Source organism: Alligator sinensis, unplaced genomic scaffold, assembly GCF_000455745.1.
Source record: "Alligator sinensis unplaced genomic scaffold, ASM45574v1 scaffold199_1, whole genome shotgun sequence".
In the NCBI taxonomy this organism is placed as follows: Eukaryota; Metazoa; Chordata; order Crocodylia; family Alligatoridae; genus Alligator; species Alligator sinensis.
In genome coordinates, this window is record NW_005842008.1 from 1,665,677 (window position 1) to 1,682,667 (window position 16,991).

Consider the following 16,991-nt stretch of genomic DNA (forward strand, 5'->3'; position numbering starts at 1 on the left):
CAATCTCTCAGTCCTGATCCTCAAAGGAAACCTACAAAACACTTCCTAGAGATGAGCCTATGAACTCCACTTCATCAACCTCCTGGATACTAAAACTCATGGACCAAATATAGACATTGGATTTATGACACATTATAACCTGCCTGACATCTGACTCCCCAGGTATCTCTCCACTTTCATCCCCCTTCTCCTCCTCCCCCCCTCCCTCATCTCACCCATTGACTCTTCAATCTACATTTTCACTGACTACCTGTCTTGTATGCATACCAGCCAAGCCGCTGCCGCCTTTACTTTTCATTCCATCCAGGAAGAGCACATACCAACTGCTGAAACTTCCTTAGCCTGACAAAGGGTTTTTGAACCCAAAAGCTTGCCTAAGAATTATTTTCTAACTATTTGGGTTGGTCTAATAAAAGATGTCAGATTCACCCAAGGAACCTTGTCTGCCTTGTTGGGTGAAAGCCTTTTTAAGATTGGTGAGGTAGCAATCCCAGGTGTTCTCTTCTGTGCAAATGCGGTGGTATCTGAGGGCTTGGCTGTATATCACAGCTTTTTTGGTGTGTTTAGGGTGACTGCTGGTTCTGTGCAGATATGTATGTTGGTCTGTGGGTTTCTTGTATAATGTGGTTTGTATTTTATCATTCTAGATACCCTTTGATCATTGTTGACACAAAACTGACTACTTTTTCCTTTTTTTAAACTTCTTATTATCATATTTGTTTTTTGGATGCAAGCCTGTTTTAAAGTTTGTCTGAATTAATATTTATTGGGGAAAAATAATTTTAAGACAGAGATCCATCTTGGTGTATTCTTAACATCAGAAATACTTAGTTCTGAAGTTGCTGTATAAGGTATAATTTTGTTCGCATTCTTATGTTGAAAATGTGCCATCTAGCGATTGAAACAGATGGTTATTTTATCATGTATTCTTGCTATCAACGAACACGTGCACATGTTTAGATTTTGATGTAATAAGAAAATTCAGACACTTTTTGTTTGTTTGTTTTGTTTTTTGTTTTTAACAGCCAAAACTTACTTGAGAGTCGTGGAAGAAAATAGGGCAGTTAAAGCTTTAATCCATCATTGGTTAGCATGCTCTGCAGCCAGGGCTGTCCCGGGGGGTCAGGGGGGAAGGGGGGGACACAAATCAGGGTGACTGCCCTGGGCCCTGTGCTTTGGGGGGGCCCCGCAGAGCCGGGCTGGCTTTGCATCCGGCCACTTGCCTGCTGCTGCTGTGTCCGAGCCCCGCACCCTGCTACGATCATCTCTGTCTGCAGCTAGGGGGTGCAACACGGGATTGCTGCACAACTGGTTTAACAAATTAATGAATGTGTTGGTGGTGGCTGCGGCATGAGGGTTACTGCTATTGCCACTCATTGCCCCTACTGCTGATACACATCCCTGTAGCTGGAAACTCAGTGGCAGGCCTAGCCTTTACATTCCCATCCTTTTTAGGAACCCTCTGGGTCAAGTGAAATGGTTTTGCTCTACAGAGTCATCTTCACATTACTCTCAGCAAGGTGTACCTATGCTATGTATATATCACTGTGCGTTTTCTCTTGTTGTTCTATGACTCCTAATGGTTTATGTTTTATTTTCAGATAACAAAAAAATCCTCTCAGCTTTCTGCACTTGAAAAGCAGCTGGAAGAAAAGACAGTTGCTTTTTCTACTGCTGCTGCCAGAAATGCTGAACTGGAACAGGAACTTATGGTAGGAAGCTTTCACTTTAGAAATTCCAGTCATGTAAAACTGTACTATTTGGGTGGGGGCGGCATTACTGTGTACAGGTATGTCGCATCTTACGCAGGGGTTAGGTTCTGAGGTCAGCACATAAGGCGAAAATCGCGTATAGTCAAATTGCCAGCGATTTGACTAGCGGTGACTGCCTCTGCCTCCAAAACCTCTTGCCGCTGCCACGGAGCTGTGCTTAGAGCTGTGCGGCCGGCGGCAGCAGCGCAGCGCGGGGTGGTGGTGGGGATGGCTGTGTGCCACCCGGCCATCACGCTGCCAAAACCTCCCGCCCCACTGCAAACTCAAGCCCCGCCCCCCTCCCATCCCACATATAGTTGAATTCGCGCAAGTTAAATGCGCGTATGATGTGACTGTACTGTACTTGCAGTAGAAGAATCTTCATTATGTGTATGCAAGACAGCCAATATTATCTGTCAGCATAGGACATATTGTTTTAATAATCTGGATAATTTTGCTTTCAATAGATGCTATATTTTCTTTGCTTGAACAGAGGTTGAAATTCTTAAAGGATATGTAGTTTGTTTACTTCATACTAAAGGTATACTGAAAGCCTCGCATTGAAGGCAGTGGGAGTTTTGTCATTTACTTCAATGGAAACAATATTTTTCTGTCTTCTTTTAAATGCAGGAAACAGTGGGGGTTTTTGTCTCTTTCAGCTGTTTGTTCTACAAGGAAATATGTTCAGTCAAAAATATTTAATGATCCTAAACATTCCTTTTCCATTTGTTTTTTTTTTTTTAAACTTAAGGTCAAGAATAAAGTATTTTATATTTTGGTCTTCTAAATGCCTTTATATTGCAGTAAAACTATTCTTCCAGTAAAATATGAGAGGCTGAGAGCTACAGAACTCTTCAGCCTGAAAAAGTGCAGGCTCAGGTGGGGACCTGGTGGCTGCCTATAAGTATATAAGGGGTGTACATCAGGATCTGGGGGAACGCCTGTTCACCAGAGCGCCCTATGGGATGACAAGGTCAAATGGTCACAGAGTCCTCCAAGACTGTTTCAGGCTGGATATAAGGAAGAACTTCTTTACAGTCTGAGCCCCCTCTTTACAGGCTGCCACCAGAGGTGGTGCAAGCACCTACTCTGGATTCCTTTAAGGGTCAATTGGTTGTCTATCTTGCTGGGATCCTGTGACCCCATCTGACTTCCTGCCCCTGGGGTAGGGGGCTGGATTTGATGATCTTCTGAGGTCCCTTCCAGCCCTAAAGTCTATGAAATAATATAGTTTAAAGCTGAGTGACTTGGGGTAGAGGATAAAAGAGTGGACTATAGGAAGTAGTGAAGGTTCATAGTAATAATAAGCTGTTTTATATAAATATTCTAAAAATTCCCAAGTTAATGATTCTTTTTGTAATTTAAACATGGTTATGTGCCTGCAACTTAAATCTGGAGCACTGTCCGTCTCTCTCTTACATAACATTTTGCCACTTTGGCTAAGCTACTTTACTTCTCCGAGTTTCTTTTTCCTAATTTGTGAAACTGAATATCTGTAGAGGGCACTGATAGAACTTTAGATAAGTGTTAGAAATGCATTGTTATTAGGCAATAGTGTAGCTGTAGCATGTGTTAGTAGTTAAAATATTGGTTTTAGGATACCTAGATTCCATATGTTCAAGTCCAAGTGCTGCTGGTTAAGACTTCCCTCCCACCTTGTTAGATGGTCAAATGGTTTTTCCAAATGAGACTTTAACACTTTAGGGACCTGTCTGTTCTGAATAGGGCATGGTTCTTTTGGTGAAAGTAGTTCTTTGCCTTGCTGTCCTTTTCATATATTTCACTTGTTCCTGATTGTTGTGATCTGTGTCTTTCGTCCTCTGACATTTGCCTAATCTGTGCAATGTAGCTGCATTCCAGTGTTACTCTGTATGTATGCTGTGGCACCTAAAACGCTTTGAGATGAATGGAAAATATTATTATCTGTTTTCATTATTTTTTTTGTTTGTTTTATAAAGTCTGAGAACTTTATGCCTTTTCATTGCTTGCACAAAAGATCAATACATACCTATCAAGGATTGTTTTTGTGTTTCAGGAAAAGAATGGTCAGATTCGTAACATGGAAACAAATATCAATAAAGAACATGAGCATGTAACTATTGCATTTGAAAAAGCAAAGTTAATTCATCTTGAACAGCATAAAGAAATGGAGAAACAGATTGAAATAGTAAGACATTGTATACTAATTAGTATGGGTTATACGTCAATATTTTTTCCTTGTTGTTTAATTTACCAATCTTTATTCCTCAGTGGTCCTTGTCACAGGGTGAGATCCCCAGGGGTGGCCGTGATGCCCCTGGTGGCTCTGTGACCGTGCAAGCTCTGCCCTGAGAGCACCCTCTTATCTTGCCTGCCACATCTTTGATTGAAAAATAACTTGGGAAGCTGCCCACAAGCCTTCGCTTAGTCTTGGTTCACTGAACCTTACTCGAGCTCTCTGATCTGTAGGCCCTTTGCCAGGTCTCTCTTCAGTATGGTGCTGCATGAAACACCTCAGGCCTTATAGGCCAATTGCATGGCTCCAAGTACCCCTTTACCATGCCTCGCAGGTGTTACATTGCTGTTGGGGCCTTGGCCTAGTCGAACTCCGCCCCTTTGATATAGCTAGGCCTTCTAGCCTAGACCCACTGTATTGGGCCTGGCTTTGAAGCACTAGCCTATGAACTCCTCTTATTACTGGGCCCCTGGCCCTAGCAGCTTGCACCCCTCTGGTGCTGGGCTCTCCGGCCCCTTGCAGCTCATGCCCCTCTGGTGCTGGTCTCTTTGCAGCCCCTGGGATTGCACCCCTCTGGTACTGGGGCTCTGCACAATCATGTGCCCCCAATGAGGCCTCCTCCTCCCCTGTTAGCCTCTTCCTGGTCCACCAGTTCAAACAATCACACAAACTTAAGCCCTTGGGCTACAACATAACATTAATAATAAAGGCAGCACTCTTCCCCTTTAAGAGGGCCAACTCTCGCCCTTAGAATATTATTCCTTTTATCTCTGGGCACATTGTGGGCCCCTAGAGTCTTACTGCATTTGGCGGTAGCAAAGCAGGCAGCCGGATGCATCGGGCTGTTCTCTTGTTCAGGAGCTCTTTCTCTTGGCAGTTGCCAAAGAGATAGTGACCCCAAGCCAGCCTCAACCCTGAGCTTATATGTGCCCTGGGCTCTGACTCCTTCCAGTCAGCTGACTACCTGTAGGTGCTGGCTAATTACCTGATTAGCTTACTGTCAAAGCAGCCTGCAGCTGTGGAGCCCTGCCTAGCTTTCTGGGCTTCCTAGCTAAGCTGACTTTGCTCTTGAAGGAGCAGACACACCTTTGTGCCCTGTGACAGTTCTGAGGTTGCTAACAAATTAGAAATTCATGATACTTTTCCCTTTAATATTTTTTATTCTAGCAATATGAAGACTCATGCTGTTTCTCTGAGAGAGATGCATCTCTTCTCTTCCATCTAGAAGGAATTTTAAATGCCTCTATAACATTACCTAACTCCCCTAAATTTCATGAAGGCATCTCTCTAGAGGTCCTGGATCTACATTTGGGGAAAAAGTAGACCAGGGGTGGGCAATTATTTCAGGTGGAGGGCCACTTAATGAGTTTTGGTGAGCTGTCAAAGGCCTCATGGGTAGCCCCGCCCCTTGACAGGTGCTCTACCCCTTGGTTGCCATCTTGTGACTGGAAGTCCCATCCCTAACCCCTGACCTTTTCCACCAGCAGTCTGTCTCCTTGTTCCCCCGGAAATACTCCTTTGGGGGGGTTGCCACCTTAGAACCAGAAAAAAACAAATCATATTCTACAAGTCAAACACCTACTATAACATATTTTAATTTTATTTAAAAATAACATATTGTCATGATTTGGGGAGGTGTTTAGGGTGGGTTGTGGGGGGAGTTTGTGAGGCAGTATGGCTGTGTGTGGGGGGCATAGAGTGTGTTGGGGGTGGGATTTGTGGGGTGTGGGTGTGTGGCTCTGGATCATAGGTCTCTGGAGCGCTCTGTCCTCCCCTGCAGTCAATGCAGGCAACGCTGTGGGGAGGAGGGGGTGTGTGTGTCTGTATGTGTGGCTTGTGGGGTGGGAGGAGTGTCGGGACCCCTCCCACACTTCCAACATGGCGCAGCAGCAGGTGGGGGTGCTGGTGCCTGCCACATCAACAGCAAGTAGTGCAGCTCCTGCCAGATTTGAGGGGGGGGGGGGGTGGGGTCCACACTCCCTCCATGGCGCACAGCCCTGGCAGGTGGTGGGGGTAGCAGCAGCAGCTGGGGGGGGCCCTGCCCACCTAAGCTTCATGCTGTTGCCACCTCCCTGGACAAAGGTTCTGCGCTGCAGCCTGCCCCCATTTCTTTACCTGCTGCCCAGAGGGAGGGAGCTGCTGGGAAAGCCTGCAGCAGCAGCCCAGCCCTGTGCTATGCTGTTTATTTGTACTCACTTTTCACTTTAATCAACAAGGTACTTTTTAAAATTTGTTCCTAAATTGTGCAGTATTATTAGTGGCTTCAGTATGATGCCTTTTGTATTCACTCTAGGGTTGACTGTATGTGGCTGGTGGTGAATGGAATGGAACTATATGTTTGGAAGTTTCTGAGTCTGTTCATAAGCTAATAGTCTATGTAACAATAAAAAAATCCTTGTGTATAGCTTCAGACACAGCTGAATAAGAAACATGAGCAATTTAATGAGCAAGAGAAGATAATGTCCATTTTACAACAAGATATTCTGTGTAAACAACAACACATTGAATCATTGGATCAGATGCTGATAGAAAGCAGAAAGGTAACTTTGATTATTCTGTCTAAAAGCAAAACCAGCAATGATTGACTAATGGTCAGAGATGATAAAGTGGGTTCTTCTTTGTTGTTTGTCTTTGGACATAGGAAAAACTGGGGTGGTCAAAGTTTATGTTAAGCTGTTTTTATTGCTTCCTAATTCTGTCTTCAGTCCCTGATAAAACGCTGAGTAGACCCAGATTTGCTCTAAACTAATTACTCCTTATAACTTGTTGTGCTAGCGAAGGATAGCACTATGGCCAGACCCTGTCTTGGACCTTAGTGTTTTTCCTCCCCTATGGACAGGGAAAGGGGTCAGCATAGAGCCATTTGATCTGCTTTACACTGTATGGAGGGTGTTCCCTTTGTAGTCTCTTACTGCCATAAGAGATGTAGAGCATAACACAAAATCAGGAGCAAATTCTCTAAAGTACAGTGAATGCAAATAGACTATAAATACAAATATTTCTAGCACTTTTCCTCTTTTGTTATGCTGTTTCCAATAGCATAACTTGTATATGTGCAGTTACAGTCGCATCTTGTTTTCTTTATGTGCAAATCTGCATATAACAGGAAATGGAAAAGCAAAATATCAAGAAAGATGAAGCTTTGAAAACTTTGCAAAACCAATTAACTGAGGAAATGGTCAAAGTGAGTATGCTTTTTTGTTTTTCAGTTAATACTTTTTTCTCTTTTAATTTGTGGTAGTTATGACTTTGAAGAGGCTGAGAACTGATTTCCATTTTCCAGGAATAAAATGCAACAAAGTTACTTTATAGAAATCTGGCTCATGTAGATATTCCAGAAGTCACTACCTTTCAATATGCCTGTCATCCATTATTTAAATAAATACAGTGACTAGACTATGCATGAGCAAAAATTTGTTTGATGAAAATGCTCTTGTATAAAAGTAGAGCGGCCTCACACTTATTATGTTGTGGCAATATTTTGGAGAAGTTTTCAAAATAAAATATTGACTAAACAGAATGCTCTTTTCGGCAGGTTTAGAAACTGTGTTTAAATTAAACGAGTGGTTCTCAGGTGGGGTGCTGTGAGACCCTCATGGGAGTGCCACACTGTAGGTACCAACACCACAGTAGCAATGGCCAGGTGAAAGTGGTCTGTGTACAGGGTTTACGGCTTGCACACACTCCTGCCTGAGGGTTTTTCAATAACCCTAAAGCAGGCAGGAGAGCTGGCTTGAGTTGTAGTTCTTCCTGGTTTTCCCCCACCCCTCTTCCCCAATACCTCCCAGGAATAGAGTTCCACCTGTCACACGCGCCTGTTTCTGGGATATGCTGTGTAGAGTTGGACTGGGAAAGGATGCAGTATGAGCTGGATTTCCTGCCTGCTTTAGGCTGATCAGAGAACCCAAGTGCAGGATGAGTATGTGCATGTGCTGCAGTCATTTTTAGTCTGGCAGTTTTACGCATTTGAGAATAAGTGAGGTAAGTTGAGTGCCACAGTGATTCTCAACTGGGGGTACTACCACACTGAAAAAATTGGGGAGGGGTGTCCTAACTTTGAAGAGTTTGAGAACCACTGATTTAGATTGGAGTGCTCAGCCCCTGGCCCCCAGTACTGTGACATTTGCCCTGCAGATCTCCCCGCAGATTTGTGAGGAGTCCCACGGGCTGCAGCCCTGTGTGCAAAACTGGGTGTGTGGGATAGTGATCCTGGCCGGGTGGGGGCAGCATGGGGCCCAATCTGGCCTGCAGACTGGCCCTGCATTTTCATTTAGCTTGAAGAGCCAAAACCATGAGCATTACTGATTTAGATTAACTAGTAACTTAAATTTAAGTTTTCTCATCCTTTTTAAGCCCACATATGTATTTTTCCTGTGTCTGTCTGGTAAGCCTTTTCTGTGCAGTTTTGACAACACTGGCTTTTTTGCACTGTGTACAGTGCATGGGGCCAGTGTGGTGTGTACTGGCTTCAGTGCACAAGGACAGTCTACTGCACATATGCCAGACTGTCTCTGTGAATGGCATGCAGAGCCTGGGGCTGGAGCCAGCACATGCTGCATGTGGTGTATGGAATTGGTCCAAAACCTTTGGACCAGATCCTAAGGCGCCATGGGCTGGATCTGGCTTGTGGTTCATATCTTTAACAACTGGTTTAAATAGTTTTTCCATTGAGATGAAATAGATTAAAATAAAATGCAGTAACCATAAGAGAGTGGAATTAATGAGAAATTTTAATTCTTTATACTTTTTTAGTATTTCTGAACAACTAATTATTTTAAATGGTCTAATGCTTATAACTAGGGCAGACAACTTGAATCAGCTCTAGACCTCTGTAAAGAAGAACTTGCAGTATATTTGAGTCGGTTAGATGAAAATAAGGACTCATTTGAAAAACAGCTAAAGAAGAAGTCTGAAGAGGTAACATTTATTTTATCTACTTTTTAAGTTGTAATGGAAACAAAAGTTATACATTATGAAATATTACTTCTTTTTTAAAATAAAAGAATGTCATCATGGTCCAAGAAAGAAGTAGAGAGTGTGTGTGCCTCTGAACATGTACCTTCTTGTGGCTGGGATGTGTTAGGGGCTTGAGTTCATAATAAAGTAGGGTTCAAAGCCATATAGATTTTATTTTATGGTTCTGATCCTGCTCTAACTAAGAAAAATGTGATAGGCAACTAAATGGGAGCAAGTTAAAGTTATAAATATTTCCTTCGTTCCTATAATAGAAAGCTAATGTATTTACAGGTGCAAAGGTTACAAAAAGAAATAAAATTAAAAAATCAAAATCTTCAGGACACAAGTGAACAAAACGTCCTCCTACAACAAACTTTGCATCGGCAGCAGCAAATGTTACAAGAAGAAACCATTAGAAACGGAGAGCTAGAGGATAGCCAACTTAAACTTGAAAAACAGGTACAGTACATTTGTTTATAATGAGAAGAATTTAATAGTGTAGATAAGGATAAATACTTAAATGTATTTATATACATTTCTGTGATATTTCAATATCTGAATGTCTCTTTGATACCTACTTTGTTTATAATTTTAATTATCAAATGTAGCTGAAATAAATAGTATAGAAGCCTGGTTTTAAGAGGTGCAAAATACCTGCAACACCAGTCAGTTTCAGCTCGAGCTGTGGATGCTTAATACTGTACTCTGAAAATCAGACTTTGTAGATTTTAATTAGAAATAAGTTGGAATACAGAATGTTAAATTTAATTACTGAGAGTTTAAGAAATGGTATGTTTTCTGAAGGTACACATTTCTGTTCTTTGACTTTTGCAGTTTTTGAATCTAAGCAGAGAAATGTCATATCTTAAATCCTCCTTATGTCACCTTGAAGAGATTATGTACCTTAATTATTAACCTAGAATACTATATTAAATAACATTTTAAATAGGTATCTAAGCTAGAGCAAGAACTTCAAAAACAGAGAGAAAATTTAGAAGAAGAGTTGAGAAAAGCAGAAGGGAAACTCCACATATCTTCTCAGGAAGCAGATTTAAAAAGACAGAAAGTCGCTGAACTTACTAGTACAATCAGGTATGTTTAGAACATTTTTATATTCTATGTTAGTTTCATGTTGTTATACTACTGATTTTTTAATATAAAATGTGATGTTCTTAGGCCATGAAGCTGTTTAATAGGTACCTTCAGAATAATACTTTCATAGATTCATAGATTGTAAGGCTGGAAGGGACCTCGGAATGAATCAGCAAGCTGTGTAAGTCTGCATAATTTTAAGTGAGCGAGTAGTTGCCCCATACCTTGTTGAATTATGGACTTTTATTTTTAGCTTTGTGACATTTTTATTAACTTACAAATGGTTATCAAGACTAGTCCTCTTGTAGGCCTTATTTCAAGGAGAGTTCATAAATACTATGACTTAAGTGTCATACCTAGAATTAGATGCCTTCTTGAAACTGGAGCCTGAATTAATTGAGAAGCAATAAATACTGATTTTATTACTGAACTTGCCATTCTCTTTGAATAATGGAGCAGAAAACCCCTCTAATATCTTTTTCAGGACATAAATTTGAAATATAAAATAAAAAAAACCCCCAGAATAACTTATTATCTACAGTGCACAGTCAGTGTGGTTCATTTCTGGTTAAGATTGGTTAAACCAATTCATTTGAGTTCCTTTCATAGATTTCATAGACATCAGGGCTGGAAGGGACCTTGGAAGATCATCGAGTCCAGCCCCCCGCCCAAAGGGCAGGAAGTCAGCTGGGGTCATAGGATCCCAGCAAGATAAGCATCCAGTTTCATCTTGAAGGTGTTCAATGAAGGCGCTTGAACCACCTCCGGTGGCAGGCTGTTCCAGACCTTGGGGGCTCGGACAGTAAAGAAGTTCTTCCTTATGTCCAGCCTGAAACGATCTTGAAGTAGTTTGTGACCATTCGACCTCGTCATCCCTTGGGGCGCTCTGGTGAACAAACGTTCCCCCAGATGCTGGTGGTCACCCCTGATAAACTTGTAGGTGGCCATCAGATCACCCCTGAGCCTGCGCTTTTTCAGGCTAAAGAGCCCCAGGGCTCTCAGCCTGTCATCGTAGGGTCTGCTTCCCTGACCTCTGATCATGCGCGTGGCTCTTCTCTGGACTCTCTCAAGCTTCTCCACATCCTTTTTGAATTGTGGAGCCCAAAACTGGACGCAGTACTCCAGCTGCGGTCTAACTAAGGCCGAGTACAGGGGGAGAATGACGTCCTGGGATTTGCTTGAGAGCAAAAATAAAAATGTTTGTGCACTCCCTGCTCCTCCATTGCAGAAATCTATTTTAATCCGTTTTTAAAAACACACTTATTCTCTAAAGCAATTGGCTCCAAAATGTGGTACCTCTACTTTTGCTATTTACACACTCTCCTTTTTCATCCCTAAAGCTATTTCTTTCGGATTTGGGGGTTCCCAGTTCCTGTCATCTTGCTTTAGTTCAATCTATTCTAGATGGAGCTTTACCTGACGATTGCCTAAAAACGAGGCGCTGAACGCCGCTGCTTAGCGGCGTTCCTGTCAGAGAGTGCATTTTGCACGGGTTCTGTGATTTGGATTGACATACCACTTGTTTCTGTATAAATATGAACTCGCCATTTTCTCAACCTCCTGAAACCCTCAATATTTTGGATCTTGGAAATGGCCCGTCTCCTTATATGGTACTGGAGCAGCCGCTAAAGTTAGAGAGAGAGTTTTGCTAAAAGCTCTTTCCATTCTGGTGTTAGAAAGGAAAAAGGAGAATTGGCAATTGGGAAATTCAAGTGCAACTGCTTTCTCCGCTTGGTTCAGTAGAGGCAGAGTTGCTTGCTGGCATTCAGAACTCACTCTCTATTCTCCAAATAGTTTTGAAAAATAACAGGGTTCAGAAGGATGCCAAGGTGGGCTAAGTGGAGAAACGTGAATGTAGTGGGTAGGGTGCGTGAGAAAGTCTGTTACTAGAAATGGATTTACCCTGATCTTGCAAGCTGCTCTGCAAGGGGGGATTCCTGCCCTGCAGGAAATCAATGGGGTCTGTGGGATGGAAGGGACAACCCAGCTTTTGGCATATTTTCCATACTCTATGGACCCCTGGATTTGCAGTTTAGTACATCTACACAAACAGCCATCTATCTTATTCTCATCCTTCTAGAACCACATGAAGGCTGTCACTCCAGCTCATATGTTATTCAGAGTTAATTCAGTGTCTGCAATTTTAGTCACTATATATGGATAACTATAGGAAGCTGAGTGGGGCTCACTCCGCTACATACTGTACAAATGTTGTCAGACACAGTCTATTATGTCCAAGTATTGTGTCCACATTTTGCAATAGTTTTAAAAAAAGCAGGCAGTAGTTTCCTATTCTTTTGGGCTCACAGCATGTTGTCTGCTGCAAATCTCTATTCACGTTCTTACAGGATAACACAGTGGTGTCACATTCATCATTAAATGAATTAACCGTTAACCCTATATTTACACTCCTGCTATAAACAGAAGCTTAATTTGCTGCACTGACAGTCGGTTGCGTGCCATTTGTATCTTTTCTGTGCTATTTGGTATTTATATAGCACTCAAAAGTCACTAAATGCTTTACATATTAAAAAATACAAGTCCCCATCTGGAAGGGTTTTCCACCTTATAGCTCAATTCTGTATATTCGTGTACTTCTCATAGGCGTTCTGGAAACAGAGGTCTTGCTGAATTAGTTCTTAGGCAGCATTACATATATAGATAATTCCTAATTATGCTATATAACACCAACACGACTTGCCAGCTTTTCGGCGGATGGTGAAGGTGATCAGCTCGTGGTCGCTGTCACCCAGTTTCCCATCGATCACTAGGTTGCCGACTAGGTCATCCCCAGTAGCCAGTACCAGGCCGAGCAGCGCTTTTTTCCCCACTGATTCCATATCAAATATGTTCAGTTTAGAAATAAAAGAGAGAGAATAAAGTAAACTAAATGTAATTTTTCTTTTGGGGACACTGTCCAGGAGTACTATTTGAAATGCAGTTAGAAATACTACAATTTAATTGACTTGTTTAACCCATGTACTCTTGAAATGGCATTCAGCAGCATAAAGAGCTGATAAGCCTTTGAATAAATCTGTCTGCTTGTGTTCATTCCATACGCAGATCATTGGAACAGGTATGAAAATAGCAGCCTGTTATTGTACTGGCTTTTGAAGCAGGAAGGAGGGCTAGCTTCACCTTATTTTAATCAGCTTCTGCTTATGTGATACTGTAAGATTAGGATTCAGATGATAGTTTGAAGTACACAGTCATTACAAAAGCTAGCCAGGAGCAAGGGAAAGAACTCAGCTTTTAGGTTCCTCACGACTGTCTCCTCATCGAGAATTGCAAGGGACCAAGGAAGGCTGCAGGAGTCCTTGTATTTGGGAGAGGACTCAGCCTGGTAGAGAAGGAACTTCTGTGAACTGTAGCCTTTTAATACTTTGCCCAGGTTTTTCTGTAACGTATACATTGTGCTTTTGAGGCAAGGGCCTGAGACTCCGATATGAAATCTGCATATCATAGGCTGGCAGGTTTTAACAGTATTAACACTTTTGACATTCAAAATTAAATAAGACTTATGCATTATAAATTAAATTAAAATTGGAGTGATTTGATATACTTTACTCTGGCTTATTAAAATTATGTAAATGTTGTCTTTATAAGCTTTTACACTATGTTTATAAGTACATATAATAGCGTATTGCCCTGAAAGCCAGTTCTGTGGTGATGGATGCCATACAAATGCTTGCAGTTGGACAGTTATTGGTATAAGGACAGTGTTGGTATACAGACTAAGAAGTGTAAACTGGTAAATGTAGTCAGAAGATTAGAAGGAAAGTTTCTAACAATCAGGGGAATGAGATTCTGGAATAACCTTCCAATGGAAATAGTGTGGGCACACAGCTAATACATTTTAGAATTTATGAGTGGGATTATAGAATTATAATTTTAGAATGGGATTATGTAATGTATTTAACAGACAGTTTAAATGTAGTCTGTGACAGCAGGGCTGGTCATAATAACCCTGGAAATCCTTTTTACTCCCATGTTCCTATGTATAGACTTAGGTAGTCTTATGATGATAAGAAAATTGATCTATTCTCCTATAATATGACCCGGTTTTTTTACCCATAGCATTGTTTACATGCATTATTACTTCCACTCACTGTAATAATACTTGGCACGTTTGTAATACTTGTAAATTAATTACCTGGTAACAGAAAATATAAATTTAATCTAGCCTTACAAGAATTTTATAAGTGGTTTTTAAAAGAAGGGGAACTGATGTAAGAGGACAGCATTGCTCTGTTGCAGATATTAAAGTAGAATCCAGATTTCTAGATGCTCAAAACATATTAATCACAGGTGCATATTTATTACCCAAAACATACAAGGATTTACAGATGTTGCTTATATTATTCCACAGTTCATTAATATTTTTTAATTCTCCTTGGTTTCTTTTTTTTATTTAGGCAGATTAAATTAGAGATGGATCAATGCAAAGATGAACTTATTGATATGGAGAAAGAACTAATACAATTAAGAAGAGATGGTGAAACAAAAACAATGCAGCTAAATCAGTTAGGAATTACTTTGGAGCAGTTGCAGTCAGAAGTAAATAAAAAAACAAACCAAGGTAATTTAATATATTTTACCCTTAAAACTTTCAGTTTAAGATTATTTTGCTTCTGCTTTGTGTATATGTTTTTTCCTGTCCAGTTATTTACTCTGTAGTTTACTTACAAGTAATCCACACAAAAGGCATATGGAGAATCCAACTGCCAAATACCCACGCCTGAGTAGTGAGTGGAGAGACATAGTTAGCTGTGTTTGTCTGAAGTCTGGCAGAAGGTACAAAATTGACCCCTGTTTTCTGCCTAAACAGTGACTGATCACTGTTCTTAGTACTTTGGATGCAAATCCTCATGTCTGCCAACCTTCCTAGACAGTAAAACTTTGCAATCAAGCCACCTAGACCCTGGAGCTAGTAGCACAGTGTACACAAGCAACCCTCCCAACCCAAGAGCCCACCTTCCTGTGTAGGAGGTGTGGTTTCCTGCTTATACTGCCATGTTAACCTTAGAATATTTCAAGGTACCTGGGTTTAACAAGGAAGGTTCTATCCAGTTCTAATGTGCATTTCTTCAGGGGGGTTTTCCACATCTTCTGTAAGCACAGCATGTGGTCTCAGTCATAGGTTGGCTATGTTGTCTGGCTGTCTTACTTCTGATGGTAGATTGGCCTCCCTGGCCTAACAAAGCACTCTTTTTTTGTGGTACAAACCCCAGGCTTCACCTCCGCCATCTCTTCTTAGGTACTGCATAAAGGAGCACCAAAAGTCAGTGGCCTTGGTTTTAAAACCTTGCCTACTAAATACATCCCTCAGAGGTTTCTAGAAATACAAGTCTCAAAATATCTGAATAAATTAGTAATTTTTCAGTTCAGAAATCTAAAGGGGTTTTATTTCCCCTTTTGTCAGTGTTACAGTAGAATTAGAATCTAATCCACAGTGAATACTTGGCTTTTATAAAACAGTAGAAATAATAATTTGACACAGATCTCTCTCAACCTTATTGAAAAGATATTGGCCCGCAAGGCCATTTTGTCCAGCCCACAGATCCCAGCTGGCAGGGGCTCTGTGGAACCGAGCCAGCTCCCCCTTCTCTCTGCTGGTGCAGCCCAGCCCGGCTCCACAGACCCCTGCCAGCCTGTGCCCTACTCTGTGCCCCACCAGTGCTGGCCCTGGGACATTGGTCCCAAGATGGTGACCAGGGGGCGGGGCACCTGTCAAGGGGCGGGGCTACCCATGCTGCCCTCAACAGCTTGCCAAAACTGGGTAAGTGGCCCTCCACCTGAAATAATTGCCCACCCCTGGTTTGGAGGGTCATTTAAATTAATCCCTCCTAATCCTTTGGTGGGAAAAGCAGTGGTAGGGAAGCAAGAAGTAAGATCTCATCCCCATGACTGCTGGGGCCTGGTCTCACCCCCCTATCAGCTCTCTGCCACTTGCCCCTACCCTTCTACTTGCTCAGTAATAGAAACCAACTATGAAGTTGATTAAATGCAGCCAGCACTGAGCATGACTCTAAAGTGTATGGCCATATTGGGTAAACATGCTTTTAAAAAAAATTAAAATAAATTAAAATTAAAATGTCCTCTCTCATATAAAAAAGAAAACAGTAACATCACTTTACATAACACTTCTTAGACTAACATTAAATCTCAGTTACATCCTTTAACATCTGTCTGCCTTCACAAATAACATTACCTGGCATGCTTTCAACAGTTTCCTCAGTCCCATTTCCAAATTGTTATTCCCTCTGCTCTTCCTCTCCCCACTCAGAATTATCATGCAACAGTGTTCCCCAGTCTTTTAATCTCCACTTGTTTTATCATGCTTGATGCTCTCAGCTCCTCTTCATTCCTTTCAATATACGTTCACAGTTCATGCATGTCTAGCTGCACGCATTCTTGCAGCGTGAAGAATAGTCTCTTGTGCTCCAACAGATTCCTCATCTTCCAGGTGAGACATTATCAAAAGTCTCAATTTTTGCACCATTTGTCCTCTTTGGTCCAGTCCATATATCACCATCCCACATGTCAATACATTATACCATTTGATTTTCTTTGCCTACCCTCCTTCACACTTTCTCTGCATATTAATACCCCCAGAGCACATGATAAATTGACTATTTTTTCACAGTTTTCCCTTGGACACTTTTCCAATCTGCATAATCTTTATCTTACCAGTAACACATTTCGTACTCCCATCCATGCGATTTCTACATGTTCCCTCCTTGTTTGTGCTTCCCACATCCCCTGCCATACTTGGGCAGACTGACTTTCGGTCAGGTTCCCCACTTCTGTTATTTCATCTCTGCCCCTTACATTCTTTTCAAGATTTTTGCTATTTCTTCATGGTAAGGGTGGACAAAATTTGGAATGGGCTTCCAAGGGAGGTGGTGCTCTCCCTTACCTTGGGGGTCTTTAAGAGAAGGCTGGATAGGCATCTGGCTGGGGTCATCTGACCCCAG

General features: G+C 41.7%; 1 protein-coding gene across 3 annotated transcripts in view; it reads left to right on the forward strand.

Moving 5' to 3' along the window:
- Positions 1-16,991, forward strand: part of CCDC18 (coiled-coil domain containing 18) — an 80,946-nt gene that overhangs the window by 41,474 nt on the left and 22,481 nt on the right. For all 3 annotated transcript variants that reach the window (XM_025201894.1, XM_006021837.3, XM_006021838.3), the window contains 8 exons: positions 1,602-1,712; positions 3,787-3,918; positions 6,372-6,506; positions 7,073-7,150; positions 8,767-8,883; positions 9,214-9,381; positions 9,872-10,014; positions 14,430-14,593. In XM_025201894.1, coding sequence (XP_025057679.1) covers positions 1,602-1,712; positions 3,787-3,918; positions 6,372-6,506; positions 7,073-7,150; positions 8,767-8,883; positions 9,214-9,381; positions 9,872-10,014; positions 14,430-14,593 — 1,048 coding nt within the window. The remainder of the gene's footprint in view (positions 1-1,601; positions 1,713-3,786; positions 3,919-6,371; positions 6,507-7,072; positions 7,151-8,766; positions 8,884-9,213; positions 9,382-9,871; positions 10,015-14,429; positions 14,594-16,991) is intronic.